Here is a 22,184-nt window from a genome sequence, read left to right on the forward strand (position 1 = left end):
ATTTGCATTTATACAGCATTTTGCACATGGAGGACCCACTTGTTTTCAGAGCTATTGCCCTTGCAGTGACAGTAAATCTTCCAATTAAGGCAGAACAACAATGAAAACCGAGATTTTGAGATGCTGCTGTCTATGATAGAAGAAGGAATTAGCAAGTGTGACACACTCACGAGGGAGGCTATCTCACCTTCTCGAAAGTAAGAATTCTTTCGTATGTTTAAATGTTTTTTGATCATACCAGCCTAGATCACTGATAAAATACCAGTACATGCCCTATTATGTTGCAGGCTGGTTGTAACATTACGTTTATTACGTTTCCTGGCGACTGGGAAATCTTTTAAAAGTCTGGTTTTTAGCCACAGAATAGCGCAGCCCACCATTTCGAAAATTTGTGTGGATGTATGCACTGCAATTTGAAACACTTCAAAGGACCAGTACTTCGAGGTGCACTTTTGTTATTTTTCCATGTATGGAATATACAGGGTGAGTCACCTAACGATACCGCTGGATATATTTCGTAAACCACATCAAATACTGACGAATCGATTCCACAGACCGAATGTGAGGAGAGGGGCTAGTGTAATTGGTTAATACAAACCATAAAAAAATGCACAGAAGTATGTTTTTTAACACAAACCTATGTTTTTTTAAATGGAACTCCGTTAGTTTTGTTAGCACATCTGAACATATAAACAAATACGTAATCAGTGCCGTTTGTTGCATTGTAGAATGCTAATTACATCCGGAGATATTGTAACCTAAAGTTGATGCTTGAGTACCACTCCTCCGCTGTTCGATCGTGTGTATCTGAGAGTACCGAATTACGTAGGGATCCAACGGGAACGGTGATGGACCTTAGGTACAGAAGAGACTGGAACACCACATTACGTCCACATGCTAACACCTTTCTATTGGTCTTTTTCACTGACGCACATGTACACTACCATGAGGGGTGAGGTAAACGTACACACGTGGTTTCCGTTTTCAATTACGAAGTGGAATAGAGTGTGTCCCACTGGAAACGCGTCGACGTATGTGGTATCAGCATGATGGTGCACCTGCACATTCCGCAATTAACACTAAGGCTGACCCTTGACAGGATGTTCGACGGGCGTTTCATAGGACGTGGAGGACGCATAAATTGGCCAGCCCGTTCTCCTTATCTTACACCTCTGGACTTCTTCCTGTGGGGTACGTTAAAGGAGAATGTGTACCGTGATGTGCCTACAACCCCAGAGGATATGAAACAACGTATTGTGGCAGCCTGCGGCGACATTACACCAGATGTACTGCGGCGTGTACGACATTCATTACGCCAGAGATTGCAATTGTGTACAGCAAATGATGGCCACCACATTGAACATCTATTCCACTCCGGAATTGAAAACGGAAACCACATAATTAAAATTTTACAATGCAACAAACGACACTGATTATGTATTTGTTTATATGTTCAGATGTGCTAACAAACCTAACGGGGTTCCATTTAAAAAAACGTAGGTTTGTGTTAAAAAACATACTTCTGTGCATTTTTTATGGTTTGTTATAACCAGTTACACTAGCCCCACTTCCAATAGCACTTTTGCCTAGCAGAGGACTGCAGTGTTTATCAAACCAACCTTAGGGTTGACGACTTAACCTTCACCTCAATAATTCTTACACAACACTGAAGAAAGGATCTACTAGCAAAAAGGCTGTAGGCACCACAGAGGGAAAATAGGCTTCATTGTCAGTTTTTGCAAAAAAGACACAAAGTACGAGCAAACAGATCAGCAGTAAAATGGTGGATGCACACAGTGCATCACCATAATCCAGACAAATTACCAATTTCTTTAAGAAAAATTACTATCAAAACATTACATATTACAAAAAAGGCTTTTATGTGGTACAAGGGGCAGGAGGTTCTCTTTAGAGAACCATCATTCAGTGTATACCTTTTAGCTTGAATAACAGCCTCCAATTAGATCTACAGTGCGCATATGCTGTATTGATATCGGCGAATGCTGCCCCAATGGTGGTCCTCAATAATGGGATACCAGGATTTCAAGATCATTTCAACTAAGCTTCATAGAAAGAGACTTAAATCAGGACTACTGGGGGCAGGGGCAGAATTTATTAGGCAAAAAATATTAAACTTACCATTTTTTACTAAATGGCTCGTGAAAACATGGACCCAACTGTTTCCATCCACAGCTTCGCAACATTCTACATAACATTAAAATAAATTTGCTTTTGAAACAGGTTTTTTTATTCCTCCCCTACCTGGGCAACACTTACCATCTCGAGGCTGGCAGGTATTTTGTTTTGACAACAACAAGGCATCTCATATATTGCGTGTGAGCCAGCAGGCATTTTCCCAATTGCTTTGTGTGACTACCATAAAGCTCTTCTAATCAGAAAAGAATCTAAGTCACCCTAAATCATGATCTATTAATGAACATTACTGCCTTGGATGCTCCAAAATGAGCACCTGAACTCTTCTGAGACTTCAAAGTTCCTCACAATATGGTCTTTCAAGTGAAGCTTCCTTGTCAGTACACTGGAACCTTCACTTTACTTTTCTGAAGCCAAATATGTGTGGTAATCACAAAGTTTTAATTATACTTAGAAATAACTTATACCATTACTGTTCTGCTTGTTTGCAGGTACAAAGCTATTCATACATGCTGAAATCCCCATGCCACAGTGCTGCAGTGTGCTGCTAGAGGAGTAAAAACAAAGTGGCAAACCCCAATGATATATTGGATTACTGCACAGCAATTCAATTTATTTTCAGCATTTTAAGGACAGTAATGGTTCAACAATCTGTTCTGAGTTGGTGGAAATCTACAGTAACACTGAACCACGACACAGATATCAATGACAAAGACCAAATTGGCTTATCATCTTTCTGTGAAAAAACATGACACCAAAGAGAAGTTGAGGTTCTGGTGCTCTTAAGATGAGCATTTCACAATTGAAGTGACAGTGAAAATGATGAAAAAGCCATGGATCAGCTTTTCACACCTAGCAGACATTTTGAACATGACAAAGGTGGATTTTCATTCGGTTCCTTGAACGTTCATGTCTGTTCAGAAAAAATTGTCAAACTGAAGCAGCAATGGCAGTCTTGAAGCTGTGTCAGACCAATCCAAAGAATTTCTTTAGTTACCTAATCACCTTATCCTAGTGCCTGGTGTACCACTGTAGCCCTGGGACACATGAGCAAAGCAAGCGGAGGAAACGTGGATTCAGCACCATCAAAAAAGATGAAGGCCTAACCATCAGTGGGCAAAGTGATGTGTGTTTTTGGGGTAGTTTTGGTGTGGTGCTAATAACTAATATGCTCGTAAGGGGCCAAACGAGCACACGCGCATATTAGTGAAATTTCCTGATCAGGTTACAGGAGGCTCTCAGGATGAAGCAGCACTAGACGCCGTCCAAGGGGGAGTATTTTTATCCACTACAACAACATAGATCTTTCTGAACAGGATACAGTCACACACTATAATTTTGAACCAGCAATTTTTTTCTCATCTCATGTATTTTATGAACATGGCACACAGTGACTTCTTGCTCTTTCCTTGGACAAAGAAAGCTTTGTCAGCAGGTACTTTGAAAATGCTGAGGTGACTTTCAAGGTCTGAATGTTTCCTGAAAAGCAAAAATTGAGACTTCTACAACTGAGGCATTCATCAATTGTTGGGAAAAATGTGCCACACTGAAAAGGGAATAAGCGGAGGACTGACATAATCATCAAGTTTCATGGTTACACCTTGATTTTTTTCAGGGACATGATTAAAACTTTATGACCATAGGTACACCTTGTATTTCGCAATAATGCCATGAAGTTTGAGTAGTTAAAAGAAGAGAAGTGTACCTAGGGCCAAGCAGCTAGCACAAAGACCTCTGCTAATCACAATTCATTTATCATAATCTGCACTTCATTTCAACATCCTGGCCATATGGAGATCTTGATTGTTTACTAGAAACAACTGGCAATGCACAGCACTAACAATGACCTCTGGCAGAAGAATATTGTTGTAGGAAATTTAAATGTCTGTATTTTGGTGATGCACCCTGTATACTATTTAGATGATTAGAAAAATTCATGCAGTATTATGTATTTCCCATTCTTATAATTCAATGTGAATTATTGTTTCAAAAATAAATTCAAGAAAACATTTAAACAACTTTTGTTCTGACATACCAATCAGTTCGAACACGTTTCATTGGTGGTGAAATATCATGCGTTCGAACTGGGCTGTAACGTTCTCTACCTCCCCCTCTGTAGTCCCGATAGTCAGTGCGAGGACGATTTCGGCCACCCCAAGAATCTCTGCAATTAACAAGCATTAAATTATTACAATAATCTCAAAGCAAACCATTAAAGTATCATAAATGAAATCATAATATCAAAATTTTTAGTCTGGTGCAAAACTGGTATGTAGAAGTTTTCACCACATCAACAATGAACTAAACATATTAACACTAGTAAATGATTGTAACAATTATTCACTAGAAATAAGAAAGAAAGAAGCATTAAAACAGCTATGTTATATGGAAAAGGAGCTGCGCTGAATAAATTATCTTACAGTGTATACTTCTCAGAATACAACAATACACCACATACTGGCTCTGAGAAATCAGACAATGAATGCCACCTTCTGCATTTTTCAGAAAATGTGCGTAAAGTTCCTTGAACACTCTTGAGATATCATAATGCAGCAATTTGAGGCACAATGGAGAAGGTTTTTTCATAAGAATTTGAGATACTTTCATTCATAGGTATCTAAGCTGTTTCTTCTCACTGAACATCTTAGTAGTACGGAGCCTCATAGGAACAGATATAAGTTCATGAACACAATTCAAAACCAACTCTATGCTATTTAAAAAGAATTGTTACTTTCATATATATAAATAAAAATGCAAAAGTTCATTAGTTCAAAATCGTATATCTCTCAAAGTTCTTCACCTATTCCTTTGAAATACTGCCAACATTTTATTTGAATATAAGCGTGTTTTTATATGCCTACTGGAGCACCATATAGTATATAATTGTGCATATTACACACACACACACACACACACACACACACACACACACACAGATATATACAGTGTGTTACAAAAAGGTACGGCCAAACTTTCAGGAAACATTCCTCACACACAAATAAAGAAAAGATGTTATGTGGACATGTGTCCGGAAACGCTTAATTTCCATGTTAGAGCTCATTTTAATTTTGTCAGTATGTACTGTACTTCCTCGATTCACCGGCCTGATTTCATACGGGATACTTTACCTGTGCTGCTAGAACATGTGCCTTTACAAGTACGATACAACATGTGGTTCATGCATGATGGAGCTCCTGCACATTTCAGTCGAAGTGTTCGTACGCTTCTCAACAACAGATTCGGTGACCGATGGATTGGTGGAGGCGGACCAATTCCATGGCCCCCACGCTCTCCTGACCTCAACCCTCTTGACTTTCATTTATGTGGGCATTTGAAAGCTCTTGTCTACGCAACCCCGGTACCAAATGTAGAGACTCTTCGTTCTCGTATTGTGGACGGCTGTGATACAATACGCCATTCTCCAGGGCTGCATCAGCGCATCAGGGATTCCATGCGACGGAGGGTGGATGCATGTATCCTCGCTAACGGAGGACATTTTGAACATTTCCTAAAACAAAGTGTTTGAAGTCACACTGGTATGTTCTGTTGCTGTGTGTTTCCATTCCATGATTAATGTGATTTGAAGAGAAGTAATAAAATGAGCTCTAATATGGAAAGTAAGCATTTCCGGACACATGTCAACATAACATATTTTCTTTCTTTGTGTGTGAGGAATGTTTCCTGTAAGTTTGGCCGTACCTTTCTGTAACACCCCAAGTGGGGAAAAATATATCTAAAAACAAAGATGATGTAACTTACCAAACGAAAATGTTGGTATGTTGATAGAGACACACACACACACACACACACACACACACACACACACACACACACACACAAAATTCAAGCTTTCGCAACCGACGGTTGCTTCATCAGGAAAGAGGGAAGGAGAGGGAAAGACGAAAGGATGTGGGTTTTAAGGGAGAGGGTAAGGAGTCATTCCAATCCTGGGAGTGGAATGACTTACCTTAGGGGGAAAAAAGGACAGGTATACACGTGCGCGCGCACACACACACACACACACACACACACACACACACACATCCATCCGTACATATACAGACACAAGCAGACATATGCAAAGGCAAAGAGTTCGGGCAGAGATGTCAGTCGAGGCGGAAGTACAGAGGCAAAGATGTTGTTGAATGACAGGTGAGATATGAGTGGCGGCACAACAACATCTTTGCCTCTGTACTTCCACCTCGACTGACATCTCTGCCCAAACTCTTTGCCTTTACATATGTCTGCTTGTGTCTGTATAACTGTGTGTGTGTGTGTGTGTGTGTGTGTGTGTGTGTGTGTGTGTGTGTGCGCGCGCACGCGAGTGTATACTTGTTCTTTTTTCCCCCCTAAGGTAAGTCTTTCCGCTCCCGGGATTGGAATGACTCCTTACCCTCTCCCTTAAAACCCACATCCTTTCGTCTTTCCCTCTTTCCTGATGAAGCAACCGTGGGTTGCGAAAGCTTGAATTCAAACCTAGACAGTTTTTTTTTATTTACCCTTTTACATCTAAAATCAGTTTTTGTTCCAATTTTCAGATCTTCCATAGGGCATGAACTGATGTAGCTACTGTAAGTCATATGTATGATAACATGGCCCAAAATTTGCACACCAGTTTCTCTAAATCATATATGTGATGATATTGTCCTAAATTTATACCCCATTTGCTCATTTGTGCAGTAAGTTGAATAGATTGGCTATATTTGAAACTGGAGAAGCAGTTGATTGGAATAATTCTAAACTGACTTGGTCCATATCGTGTTTTTGCATAGATTGTACATATGATTTATAGAACATTAACTCAACTACAACTTGCTAACTCTGAGTTCTGTCCTACATAGTTATAAGATTTCAGTTTTTGTTCCATCTCTTTGATGAACATCTGGAATGGAGTTTCTGCACCTATTTCTATTACCGTGACAACTGCTGCATTAAGTGACATTACATCTACAGGTGCCTCAAAAAATAAATTTGTTTGCATATCTTGTAACATAAGAACATAGTGAAAATTAACTCTAATTTCCAAGTACTTCCAGTCTTCTGATATTCTCTTGTTGAAATTACATGAGGACCAAGTCTGAGACTACTGTGGACATTCTCCTCTATCTTCTGTGCAATGCTTGCGGAGCAACTAGTGCACAGGATACTTTGGAACACTAAACACAAACATTTTGGTTAACAAAAAATGCAATTATTCCTTTGCACATCTCTTCATTGTGAATTTGTTTTATATTGCTAGTACAAATGGATTCATAAATACAAACAAGGAATTAAATAGCCCAATCTTCAGACAATTTTCACACTTCCTGAGTTCTCTGCAATGAAATAAATTGTGCCACCTACCTGTCAAATAAAGTCATGTTCCATGATAAAATAAGAAAGACAAGAAAACTTGTAGTCTAGGTAATGTTTGTAAGCATCCAATTAATGTGTATTGTTATGTTGCAAAAGAGGAAATGCCTGCTTCTCAAGCAATTTATCACTGGCCATTCTCAGCTAGCTGATGCATAGCAGTGTTTCAACTTTAACTATTTGTAGGTGTCAGTTGGTGTTAATCTGCTAGAGGCAGTACAGATCCATTACTAAAAGGAGAATCGCTTCGGTCTAGAACACTGTTCCTCCTGGTTAAGATAGAGGTACAAGATGCCTCTTGTGCAAGTTTCTTACTGGAGAACACTGAGGAGGGAACCAGTTATTTTTACAAATTCAGTATGTAGGGTCTCAATCATAAGAATTTCAGCTTTAGACAGAAAAATATAACTGCATGTTCCTGAGAAAAGTCTGAAGTTTTCAATATGTCAACCACTAATAATTACAACGCAACTGTATGTTACTAGAAGAGCAGACACAAAATAATTCATGATAAATCTCAAGAGGCAAATACAAGGTCCGGCAGAAAAACCTCCCCTTTAAGGAAAGCTAATAAAAACAAAACCAAATAAGGTAGAACAATTTTATTTATACTAAATAAAAGTACATATTATGCCATTTTAGAAAATACTCTTATGGTCTTACTTTTTAAATAAAACATCCCTTAAATGGCTTCCTGCACTGTCGATACACTGTTTGAGTCTTTCCCTGAAGTTATTCATTACTCTTTGAGTCATTTCAGGTGGAATAGCTTCAACCTCTTGTGTAATTGCTTCTTTCAGGGCTCGTAAAGATTGTGGACGTTGTTCACAAACTTTTGCTTTTAAATAGCCCCAAAGAAAGAAATCACTGGGCGTTAAGTCCGGCGATCGTGGGGGCCAGCCAACGTCTCCACGCAACGAGATCACATGTCCAGGAAACATTTCCTTCACCAATGCCAGTGACTGCCGCGCTGTGTGGGCAGTAGCACCATCTTGCTGGAACCACACGTTCTCTATTTCACCAAAAAGCTCCCTTAGTTGCGGTTGGAGAAAGTCGCGGAGCATGGCACAATAGCGTTCACTGTTGACGGTTAAATTCCTGTCATTTTCTTCGAAAAAGTAAGGACCGATCACTCCGGAATTGTAAACAGCACACCATACTGTTACTTTAGCGCTATGAAGTGGTCGTTGATGAAGTTCTTGGGGATTGTGTTCACACCAGTACCTGCAATTTTGGCTGTTCACTGTTCCGGCTAGGTGAAAGCGTGCTTCATCAGAAAAAATCACAATATCGTTGGGACGAATGTTCCGAAGAAGGTCTTGGCACAAACTTACACGGACACCACAGTCTCGTTCACTCAGTTCCTGCGTAGTTACAATTTTGTAAGGATGCATTTTAAGATCTCGATGCAAGATTCTTCTCACACTTCGATCAGATATCCGTAATGCTGCCGCATGCTTTTTAGCGGATCGTCGAGGAGATTGTTGAACTGAAGCTCTAACTGCATCAACATTTCCGGGGCCTGTTGCAGTCCGTGGTCGTCCAGGTGGTTTCCTTTTTAATGCGGAACCTGTCTCACGAAAGTTAGCAACCCAAGAATAAATTGTTTTCTTATCGGGAACAGGGTCCCGTCGTCCGAGCGCAAAGCGAACGCGAAAAGCACGTTGAGTATTAATAGGCGATTCGCCATTTTGAATATAATCTTCCACTACGAAGGCACGATGTTCACCAGACCACGCCATGGCGTACACTGAAAACGGCACGTAGGCAGCTACTTAACGACGCGCCCCCCACCCCTCTGCTCCTTCTACTGTCCGCTGCACGTTACTTTGTAATCGGGGAGTTTTTTATGCCGGACCCTGTACAAACAATAACCCTCCTGTAAGTGCCTAATCCAACAGAAACAGCACTAGCTTCAAACCAATCCTCCTCCTCCTCCTCCACCTCCTCCTCATCATCATCATCATCATCATCATCATCATCATCATCATCAAAAGAGTGTGTGTTGGCCCATTATGAAACAAAAGAAATTTAACAGAACAGAAATGTTGTCCCCATCTCTTCAATGGCCGTCCTATACCCCATCTTCCAGTTTGATTAAAATGTAACAGACTGTCACGACTGGTGTTCAGGTGACGTCCTTTTGAAATGGTCATACCAATTTTATTTGTAGTGCCTAATCCCTTCTGTTACTGCTGTGGATGGTACAGTACTTCCCAGTCCCATTGACCGAGCAGAGCAGCCACAGCCATAGCTTGCGCTATCACATTGTCATGCAAAATGATGGGTGGGTTGCGCAGAACGTGTCGCCGCTTCTTTCACAAAGCTGGTCGCAAGAGATGCTCCAACAACGAACAGTAATACTGTGCATTAACGGTCTGCCATGGAGGAACGTAATGCATTAGGATAACATCACCACAGTCATACACAAGAATCACCATAACTCTCACCATACTGGGGCTCTGACGCACTTTCGACTTTCACAGCGACCCATAATGATGGCATTCGTTGGATTGGCATTTCAGTTTTGGCTCGTACAATGTGGCCCATGTCTCACCCAGTGTTACGATACGGCATAAGAAAGCATCTCCTTTGTGCTCATAGCACTCCAAGTCCGTCTGAGCAGCGTCATAATGCATCCATTTCCGCATTTCCATCAAGTCATGCAGAACCCGTCGCGATGCAATTTTTTGCATGCCCAGGCGTTCCTTCAGGATGCGAAGCACAGTCGTACGAGCTAATCTGGTTCCGTGGGTGAGCTCACAAATCTTATGGTGTCGATCACTGTCCACTAATGTGGCAACAGCATGCACTACTACTTCAAAGACGCTAGGATGACCTGCCCGATGCCTGTCTGCCACAGTTTTCCGAACTTCGCTGAAGACTTTCACCCAACGTGCCACTGTTCTGTACGGCAATGCCAACTCCCTGCACGCCTGCTGAAGACCTTTATGACACTGTCGTTCTGTATGACCTCTGGAACATTATATCTTAATCCAACTCCGTTGTTCATGTTTCAAAAACATAGTGAAACCATTACGTTACACCGCTCGCTGACATGTGACTGTGTTTCCCTCAATTGTGCGCACGCCGGTGACGTGGGATGGGCGAGTCCATTGCCTCAGAGGTAAGGTAGTATTTCAACATGTGCTATCAGCAACAATAGTAGATTCCATTGCATAGTGTCTCCACAGCAGTGTTGCCACTACTTAAGTTCCAACCTATGTATATAACTTTCATTTATGGATGTTGTCACCCATTCCTTCTCAAAATACATGTGACATTTCGACGCTTTTTCATTTGTTTCGCTAATCTCAAGAGGAAGTTTTTGCATACAACAGCTCAATATTAAGTGTCAAAGTGTGTACAAGCTGACACTCAAAACAAAAGCTGCTAAAAACTTGCCATGAATAGGCCTTTTTCCATCACCTTGTGATATCAAAATTTCAGTACCAATTACATATACTAGAAGTGAGATTTAAGCATTGTCCTGCTAATGAAACAGATTTAATTGTATAAATTGTCGTAGACGGAAAAATGAATTTTGAATATGATCACAAGAGTAATGCTTTTCACATTCTGTTGGAGCCGAGTCATTAATAATGATTCTTTCTCGTATATTACATGGCATTAAGTATTACAATTATGAGCAATTTAATGAAAAGAGACCTGCTATGCCTGACTGGAAGCACTTGTTCAGCAACAATTCAATGTCACATGGTAGAGCTCATCAAATGCTGTACTAGCCACAGGTGGGACACTGTACCGAGGGCAATTTCAGGACATTTGACAGTAACCAGGTTGTGAGTGACCACAACTATCTTGATTCGTGGGAAACCGCTGCCACTGAAGTCTACTTTCTTGGGCAACAACATGATGACAAGGGTCTAGTAAAGACTTTGCATTTAGTCTCATATCAGAAACACACATATTATATACACAGTTATGACCATACTACTTTTGCCCAAAATTGGCCACTTCCAAGACATTTTCTGTTCTTTGATGAAGTTCATCTTCTGTGCAGAAGGCCTGACGCAATAAGCATATAATTGACAATCTGGTCTTCTCCACAGTCAAAATGAATGTTACCTGGATCAGCGTAGCCCCATCTTGCCAAATTATCCCTTGATCTGCAAATTCCAGCTCTCAGTTGATTAAGGACTTCCGTGTCATCCAGCTCTCATCATAGGCAGGATGTACAGTTTCAGAAACTTTTTTCCAACCAGGGAGAAGGTAGGTCATAGCCCTCCATAGTTGTAACTTAGTTTTTCAGCAGTTGTTTCAAGTGCCATCGATGTTCTAAGAAAACTGCTCCTTTACTTCAATAGTTGTGGGTGTGGTGTGGACCCATACAGAGGATAGGTTCTCTCCTGCTGCAATGTTTTTCTTTCCTCATTTGCAGCCATTTCTCTTCAAACAGGAGGTAGTAAAGCCATTCGACAGGACTGGATTTCATGCAATCTGTTCTGCACGTGTCACATTGAGCTATGTGCACCCGTTTGGCATGTGCTGAATTATAACAAACAAGACATGCGTACTTTGCCACAGAATAGCATAGTACCATCGCAGAAGTTTGTATAGTTTCAGGGTGACAACCTCACTGTGATCCAGCCAGGTTCTGTAAAAAGACTGTGCCTGGTGGAAACCTTTCCACATCTAGACATTTTGTGGTCTCATAGTGTACCAGTTCAACACCAGACTGTCCTACCTTTAATTTGCGACTAACTTCCCTGCTCCTCAAATGAAAAGCAAACACTTGTGTCTTTGAGGGGTTTGATTTAAATTAGTTTGTGTTGTATTATCTGGAAAGTTGTTTAATATCATTCATGACGGTTCTCCACTGATTCAAAAACTGTGCTCTACGTGGTTATAGCAAGATCATTGGCATACAAGGAGTTCCTGCTATCGGGTACTGTAGGTTGGTCATTCACATTTATATTGAACAGAATGCGAGCTCACACACTTCCCTGCAGGTGGCTGTTTTTTCTGTGGTCTCCATCAGCTACACTGTTCTTGAAAGTCGATAAAAAAACCTTCACTTCTACAAAAGAGTGATGAAGAGCCTAGTTAGGGTAGAATCCTTGGCCAGGTCATAGAACTTGACTAGTAGTAGTAAGTGACTGACAGTATCGTATCCCGCTGTTAAGTCAACAAATGCCATTCTGGTCACCTCACAAGCTTCAAATAAATCTTCTACAAACTGTGTGAGATTTAGCAACTGCCCTGTGCAGCTTTTACCAGGTCAAAATCCAGAGTGCTGAGGTATAGGTAAGAGGTCAATTACAAGTGATATCGGCGATTTGAAGTCAATCTTTCCAGCAATTTGTGAAGATGACATAATAGTGTTACGGGTCTAAAATTCTTAGGGTCATTTCTTCCTTCCTTCCCAGGTTTGAGCAATGCAATCACTCAGTTCATCAGCCATATCTTTGGGATTTGGCTTCTGCTCACACAGTTGTTGAAACATTGGAGAACCCGGTTCTTTGTTCTTAAGCCAAAGTGTTTAGTTTGCTTGGTTAGTATATCATCTACGCTAGATGATTTTCCATTTTTGATATGTTTGATAGCCTTCCCTAATTCTTCCATGCTGAATTATGATGGGAGCTCACTACTCTCCTCTTGCATTGGGGGAGTTCGACTGGGTTTTCCTTTGCTACCCTCAATTTCAGTTCCTGTCTCATTCACTAGGGACTGGACAGTAATACCGGTGCCACGAACACCCTTTATATATGACCCGAGTTTCTTTTGGATCTGTGAAAGATAACTTCACAGTGTTCTGCTACGGTAGTCACTGATGGCAACACTCGCTGCCCTCTTGACACCCAAATGCATTTCAGTCAGCATCTCTCCATCTGTAGCCCTATGCTTTGTTTTACACCTAATATGCAGTAATCTCTTGTTTCTTTAGAAGTTTCTTTACAGTGACTGTACTCCACGGAGGTTCCCTCTCATTATGAACTGTTCTACTAGGTACATATCTATCCAGTGCATGCTCAATTGTTCTCTTAAGCTTTGGCCAGAGTAAACTGTGTCATTGTCACTGATACCAATTTCGATGCGGACATCCTCAAAGACAGGTCTACTTGTTGCCATTAGATCCAATATATTTCCATCGTGAGTGGAGTTCCTAACTATCTTTTTAGGTAGTTTCCCGAGAAAGCATTTCGTGAAGTTTCACAGGATGTCTTATCATGCCCACCACTAACAGAACTGTAATTTTCCCAATTAACTGTTGGATGATTAAAGTCTCCACTGATCATTACAGTATGATTGGGTACCTTACATACAAATGAACTGAGGTTTCCTCTAAAGTTTTCTGTTACATCAGGACATGAGTCTGGTGGGGACAGAAGGATCCAATTCCTTTATGCCAATCCCTTATGCTGACTCTTGCCCATCACATGCATCTTCACTTTGTATCTCGGTGGATTTGAGTTTCTTGTCTACTGCAACAAATACACCACTTCCAATTTCCCATTTGCCTATCCTTTCGATGTGCACTAAAATTTTCCCAAAAAATCTCACTTATATGAATTTCAAGTTTCATCCAGCTTTCTGTACTGGGTATTACATGAGCTTACTTGCTTCCCATGAGCACTTCGAACTCTAGCAGTTTAACATTAGGATTTTAATAATCTCACCTGTGCCAGGCATTTCTTTCAAGCTCATACTGATTCTTCTGGCTTTTCTACAGCTATCGTTATCTGGAGTGGAGAGAGAGTCACCTAATAAAATATAATTAAAACACATTCGAAATGAACAGGACTCATAAAAGGAAATGTTGCTTCAATCATTCTGCAAAACAAATCTATTAGTTAAAAATGAAATACGTCATTTTGAACACACTGGGTGTTCTAGTGCTAAGTGGTGAGTGATGTGTATTGCACCTGCGTGGTGAAGTGGGAACTCACGGAGAGTCTACCAACAATTACTATGGTCTTAGTACAAGAAAGAACTCTCCCTTCCTTGCTACAGCAAAGTACCAATTTACTGGTTATTACCGTGGTCTTTGTACCCTGTGATGGAAAACAATACTCCTTGCAACAGAGAGAGATCATATTCCTCGATGGAATTTCTCAGATAGGAGAGTCCACCAGAAATGGTTATGTTAGTGGTAGTTGAAATGCTGGAAGAAACAGACCTGCCTCTAAAGTTTTTCCACTATGAGAGAGACAGTATAATTTAACGATAATAATCCTTAACAAGCATTCGATTAAAATCATTATTCTAATTTAATAATTGTGTGCATCCAATGGCAAGTTATGGATGAAGATTTTAGTAAACTAATTTACTGCCTTTTTAATGTTTAAATTAGTAATGTACTATTTTCTACTGTGTGATAATAATAATGATTCGAATTGGTTTTGTAAAAGGGAATTTTTACTGTTTTGAGGTTACTAAATGCAACATTTGGGTTTAGATACTTCTGTTAAAAGGAAATTAGCTTCACTTCTGCAAGTAGTCAATTTCACTAGGCTATAAGATTAAGCAAGAATAGTAAGTGGCTAACCAGCCATCTTTGTAGTTTAGTCAACATGTTAAGCTGCACTGAAGAAATGTACAAATAGTTTATGATAAAGATATGTTTTGAAACACTTAATGGTTTAAGTAAGTGGCTATTTGAAGCAATGCGCAAGTAGCTTCCACATAAAGTATTCAGAAATTTTAGCACCATAAAGAAATTTACACTTCCTGAATTTATTTTGAAATAAATAATTAATAAAATGATACATAGAAGACAAGAACAAAACACTATGCTGAAAATCCAATAAACTATTTGTTATAATAAAAAAAAATTGTAAAAAGTCATATGTGACATATCTCAAAATAGCATCTAGTTAGTGTTTAAGCTTCAATAATTAAGCAAAAATAAGTGAATATATATCACTCATGGCTACATACCTGATGTAACTTGAACTATTAGCTTTTAAGAAGCACTACATAATGCTACAAATGTTTTAAGTACAATGATAATAAATTAATGATGAAAAAACAAATATGAACTATGTTTATGTCACATACAAATGAAAAATAAAATTCCTATTATCATATTTTGTACATGAGTTAGGTTACTTAAAAAGTAGGAACATGCTTACTCATTTACAAGGAGTGGCATGTGTGATCGTGCAGAATTTTTCTTAATTAAATTCGAAGGGTTTCCAATAGCAGTTAGAGGTGCGAAGATTTCTGTACCCTTGTTGTCTATAAATGAGTAAATATGTTGTTAGTTAATATTATGTTGAAGTATGCTATCAGTTTCTTTGCTATATGTTTCTTCCTTAAATGTGTGGAAATGAGCACAATACCTTCATGCAAATGAACTTATCAAGTACTATGGCTCTCATTCCAGCATTAAGTTACGAACTACAGTGTACTTATAAAAACAAGTCTACTCAATGTTAAGAGCAACAGACTGTAGCTTACCTATGGATGGTTCCTTGGGTTACCAAGTGACCTTTCTTTGTATCAAACATTACATCTTTTTTTACCTTCTCTGTACCATGACGTCTATTAAGCAGGCGGTGTTTTAGGTCAGACACCACAGCACATCAAGGATAGGTGGGAAAGGTGTGAATGAAACACAAAGGAAACACAAATCAGAATTAAAGGAAAGAAAAGTCTGTACACATGGAAAATAATTTGAAACTAGGAAATGTTTAAACGTAGGAAAGACAAATGAGGATGGTGCCACAGAAGGGTATAAGCAACTACCTATTATTTGCTACCAAGTTCACAACTTTAAAACTTATACATGTACATACCTTCAAGTGTTCAGTTAGGGGTGCTTCATTTTCAGTGCTGAGAGTAGGCTCTCTCAACAGCTAAGCATAAACACAACTGAGCATGTTTCTCCAATTCCATATCAATTTCATAATTACTTTTCTCTCTGTGTCAATCAATAAGCAAGTTCTTAGCATACAGCAACTTTCGGTTTATTCCACTGTGGCACATTTACTTCTGTTCTGGGCAGAAGAATTTTCAGATGGGGAGAATACTGAACTTTGGGGAGAACTCATCACAAACACCTACATGAAGAAATGAATGTCTCATCTTTGGACTTGTTAATGTGGTAACAAACTGAGCCAGTTCAATTTCATTCTTGTGCGGCGACATGTCTTAAAAGTTGTCTTGGATGCAAAACTCATTGCTACATAACACTGCACATTAATTGTCCACATGCACATCAAACCATGTAAAAGGGGGAGAGAATGCAATGGCCCATCATGCTCTAAATGACGACGACTCACAGAAGTGAAAAATGTCATTTCAGCCATCACTCTTCCACCTATTATCGACATCAATAAAAGAATGTGTCATAGCAGAAGCTAATGAAAAATTAGGCACCACGAAACCCGGACAACATAAACTTGATGGACAGACAAGGCTATTGACTGAAGAGGTGAAGAAAGGTGAGCACATTAAAAAGCAAAAGTTTATTCGTTTCTACGACAGAGAACTATGAGTGCAACAAAAAAGGCAGTTGTGTCAGCAACATCCATCCACTTCAATGAAATCTGTGATCAACTAGAAAAACCCACCAGAGAGCACGAAATCTACTGACTTAAGCAGCATCATAATGAAAACGGCAAACCTGTAAAAAAATAGGAAGGAAGTAGCAGAGTGATGGCAGCAAAACTTTGAGAAATTTTGCAATGAGGAGTTTCCACATGCTCCAATTCTAGTGTCAACACCTGCACGGGAAGCCACTGCATCAACCACAAACAAAATGTAGTTGATGCTTTGTATAAAATGAAAAGCAGAAGGGCAACGGTAGCAGACATTATACCAGCAGATCCGTGGAAATCAAAGCACTGGGATTCTACTTAACGGTTCACACATTTCTTCAACAAAATTATTGATGAGGGAAGGATCCCAGCTGACCGGACATGGAGAACACCAACATGTTGTGGGAGATAGATGCTACCCATGTAGCTCGATTGCTTATCGAAAAACACTGTAAAGTTGAGGCATCTATGCCTCATCTTCCACGGCCTCGAAAAAGCACTTAACCAAGTGGCACATAAGTTGATTTGGATTGCCCTGCAAGAGCATGGAATACCAGAAGTACTAGTAAGATGGGTCAGACTGCTCTAATATGACAAGAACCAGCCGGATACAATCAGCTGCTCGACTGTCGCGAGATTTTTCTGTTTCTGTAGGAATACATCAGGAATCACCTCTTCACTACAGTCATTCATATGATCACAAGAGATCTGCAGAAAACTGCATCCTGGGCATTACTGCATGCTGATGATGTGCTGTAAGCCTCTGAAGATAGGTCAATCCATTTAAAATCACCCAATATAAATAAAATTTGTTGCTCACCTTTTTTTTATGTTCCTGCTGTTTTTTATCATGAGTTCCCTATAAACAGTCATAAAACACTGTTTGAAAATTTTTTCAATCCATAGTTTTTGTGACAGCCATTTTTAAAATGGCAGTCTGGCAAATTTTAATGGAAAATGTGGTTTGCAGAAAGTTTAATTGCCAAGTTATTTTAAAACATACCAGAATAATCTAAAAACCAATGTGTTCAGCATGAAATGAACTTCAGGCATAGATTTTTTAAATTTTTCTGTCATGCAAGAGAGTCAGTCAAACTCTTTCTGTAAAGCACTCCAAACAAATTTACCAATCATTACTTTATAAGAACATCATTTTTTACGAAGGAAGAGACACTTACTAACGGTATGGTATTTCTGTGTTGAGTACTTATGTAACTACCTGCAATATAAGTTTTAGTCCTGAGAATGCAGTCCTATTTTGAGCTTTACAAAAATGGCCAAAAACCTTTAACATGTTGTTGTTGTTGTTGTTGTGGTCTTCAGTCCTGAGACTGGTTTGATGCAGCTCTCCATGCTACCCTATCCTGTGCAAGTTTCTTCATCTCCCAGTACCTACTGCAACCTACATCCTTCTGAATCTGCTTAGTGTATTCATTTCTTGGTCTCCCTCTACGATTTTTACCCTCCATGCTGCCCTCCAATGCTAAATTTGTGATCCCTTGATCCCTCAGAACATGTCCTACCAACTAATCCCTTCTTCTCGTCAAGTTGTTTCACAAACTCCTCTTCTCCCTATTCTATTCAATACCTCCTCATTAGTTATGTGATCTACCCATCTAATCTTCAGCATTCTTCTGTAGCACCACATTTCGAAAGCTTCTATTCTCCTCCTGTCTGAACTATTTATCGTGCATGTTTCACTTCCATACATGGCTACACTCCATACAAATACTTTCAGAAACGACTTCCTGACACTTAAATTTATACTCGATGTTAACAAATTTCCCTTCTTCATAAACGCTTTCCTTGCCATTACCAGTCTAGATTTTATATCCTCTCTACTTAGACCATCATCAGTTATTTTGCTCCCCAAATAGCAAAACTCCTTTACTGCTTTAAGTGTCTCATTTCCTACTCTAGTTCCCTCAGCATCACCCGACTTAATTCGACTACATTCCATTATCCTTGTTTTGCTTTTGTTGATGTTCATCATATATCCTCCTTTCAAGACACTGTCCATTCCGTTCAACTGCTCTTCCAAGTCCTTTGCTGTCTGTGACAGAATTACAATGTCATTGGCGAACCTCAAAGTTTTTATTTCTTTTCCATGGATTTTAATACCTACTCCAAATTTTTCTTTCGTTTCCTTTACTGCTTGCTCAATATACAGATTGAATAACATCAGGGAGAGGCTACAACCCTCTCTCACTCCCTTCCCAACCACTGCTTCCCTTTCATGTCCCTTGACTTATAACTGCCATCTGGTTTCTGTACAAATTGTAAATAGCCTTTCGCTCCCTGCATTTTACCCCTGCCACCTTCAGAATTTGGAAGAGAGTATTCCAGTCAACATTGTCAAAAGCTTTCTCTAAGTCTACAAATGCTAGAAACGTACATTTGCCTTTCCTTAATCTTTCTTCTAAGATAAGTCGTAAGGTCAGTATTGCCTCACGTGTTCCAATACTTCTACAGAATCCAAACTGATCTTCCCCGATGTTGGCTTCTACCAGTTTTTCCATTCGTCTGTAAAGAATTTGTGTTAGTATTTTGCAGCTGTGACTTATTAAACTGATAGTTTGGTAATTTTCACATCTGTCAACACCTGCTTTCTTTGGGATTGGAATTATTATATTCTTCTTGAAGTCTGAGGGTACTTCACCTGTCTCATACATCTTCCTCACCAGATGGTAGAGTTTTGTCAGGACTGGCTCTCCCAAGGCTGTCAGTAGTTCTAATGGAATGTTGTCTACTCCCGGGGCCTTGTTTCTGCTCAGGTCTTTCAGTGCTCTGTCAAACTCTTCACGCAGTATCGTATCTCCCATTTCATCTTCATCTACATTCTCTTCCATTTGTATAATATTGTCCTCAAATACATCGCCCTTGTACAGACCCTCTATATACTCCTTCCATCTTTCTGTTTTCCCTTCTTTGGTTAGAACTGGGTTTCCATCTGAGCTCTTGATATTCATACAAGTGGTTCTCTTTTCTCCAAAGGTCTCTTTAATTTTCCTGTAGGCAGTGTCTATCTTACCCCTAGTGAGATAAGCCTCTACATCCTTACATTTGTCCTCTAGCCATCCCTGCTTAGCCATTTTGCACTTCCTGCCGATCTCATTTTTGAGACGTTTGTATTCCTTTTTGCCTGCTTCATTTACTGCATTTTTATATTTTCTCCTTCCCCCATTCCTGTCAATTGTTCCCTTATGCTCTCCCTGAAACTCTGTACAACCTCTGGTTCTTTCAGTTTATCCAGGTCCCATTTCCTTAAATTCCCACCTTTTTGCAGTTTCTTCAATTTTAATCTGCAGTTCATAACCAATAGATTGTGGTCAGAGTCCACATCTGTTCCTGGAAATGTCTTACAATTTAAAGCCTGGGTCCTAAATGTGATACCTTTTAGTATCTCCGGGATTCTTCCATGTATACAATCTTCTTTTATGATTCTTGAACCAAGTGTTAGCTATGATTAAGTTATGCTCTGTGCAAAATTCTACCAGACGGCTTCCTCTTTCATTTCTTAGCCCCAATCCATATTCACCTACTATGTTTCCTTCTCTCCCTTTTCCTACACTCGAATTCCAGTCACCCATGACTATTAAATTTTCGTCTCCCTTCACTATCTGAATAATTTCTTTTATCTCATCACACATTTCATAAATTTCTTCATCACCTGCAGAGCTAATTGGCATATAAACTTGTACTACTGTAGTAGGCGTGGGCTTCGTGTCTGTGGGCTTCGTGTCTATCTTGGCCACAATAATGTATTCACTATGCTGTTTGGAGTAGCTTACCCACACGCCAATTTTTTTTTTTCATTATTAAACCTACTCCTCCATTACTTCTATTTGATTTTGTATTTATAACCCTGTATTCACCTGACCAAAAGTCTTGTTCCTCCTGCCACCGAACTTCACTAATTCCCACTATATCTAACTTTAACCTATCCATTTCCCTTTTTAAATTTTCTAACCTACCTGCTCAATTAAGGGATCTGACATTCCACGCTCCGATCCCTAGAACGCCAGTTTTCTTTCTCCTGATAACAACGTCCTCTTGAGTAGTCCCCGCCCGGAGATCCGAATGGGGGACTATTTTACCTCAGGAATATTTTACCCAAGAGGACGCCATCATCATTTAACCATACAGTAAAGCTGCATGCCCTCGGGAAAAATTACGGCTGTAGTTTCCTCTTGCTTTCAGCCGTACCAGCACAGCAAGGACGTTTTGGTTATTGTTACAAGGCCAGATCAGTCAATGATCCAGACTGTTGCCCCTGCACCTACTGAAAAGGCTGCTGCCCCTCTTCAGGAACCGCACGTTTGTCTGGCCTCTCAACAGATACCACTCCATTGTGGTTGCACCTACGGTACGGCCATCTGTATCGCTGAGGCACGCAAGCCTCCCCACCAACGGCCAAGGTCCATGGTTCATGGGGAGGACCTTGAACATAAATTTTCATAAGCCAGTATCAAAAAAGGGGCTGAACGAAAACAAGTGAGAATTTCACAGAATGTTATTTATACTCATAGGAATATCTCGCAAAAAAATTATGACTGAGTCTCAATTACGTTAAGAGTAACAGAGCAGAGAATTTCAGTAAAAAACACAACTCTTCCATGCACTCGTTCAGTGCCAAGTTAGCAAACAAAGGCTTGATATTATTTATTACAACTGACATTGGTTGAATGATGTTTAAATCTTTGTATACAATAAATGATCAAATATTTCTGCTTTTAAATAACAATAGGCAGTGATAACAAGAGGTTCTACTTCCTAAACTTAACTTACTAATAGATCTGTTGTACTACACTTTCATACAGTATACACACAATAATTTTCCTTTATGTATTTAGATTTAAACTTTAGTTTTAACTAGTTGCCAGCTGCAATTTTCATTATAGACTTAAGCAAACCTGATAGTTCATTGCATAGCTTACCAGTTGTGTGTTCCACCAGACACTGTTGTGAGTTCTAATGAAGTCACTTTTCCTACTGTGTTCTTTGCAAGCACTCAAGTCAATGACCAAGTCAGTGAGAGTTTTGCAAGTATAGACATAAACTCTTCCACTTGCAACTGTTTTCAGGAACAACAGATCGTTCAAGTATTAAGTTAGAGCTGTTTTGTGGATGAACACTGCCATAAAGAAAACTACAAGCAATAACTGGCTCAAG

At 39.6% G+C, this 22,184-nt stretch overlaps 1 protein-coding gene across 7 annotated transcripts in view; it reads right to left on the reverse strand.

Annotated features, from left to right (window-relative positions):
* LOC126480797 (serrate RNA effector molecule homolog) overlaps positions 1-22,184 on the reverse strand; it is a 202,897-nt gene that overhangs the window by 163,438 nt on the left and 17,275 nt on the right. For all 7 annotated transcript variants that reach the window (XM_050104151.1, XM_050104133.1, XM_050104160.1 and 4 more), the window contains exon 3: positions 4,190-4,318. In XM_050104151.1, the coding sequence (XP_049960108.1) occupies positions 4,190-4,318 (129 nt within the window). The remainder of the gene's footprint in view (positions 1-4,189; positions 4,319-22,184) is intronic.

This window comes from Schistocerca serialis, chromosome 1 (assembly GCF_023864345.2).
Source record: "Schistocerca serialis cubense isolate TAMUIC-IGC-003099 chromosome 1, iqSchSeri2.2, whole genome shotgun sequence".
NCBI classification, from domain to species: domain Eukaryota; kingdom Metazoa; phylum Arthropoda; class Insecta; order Orthoptera; family Acrididae; genus Schistocerca; species Schistocerca serialis.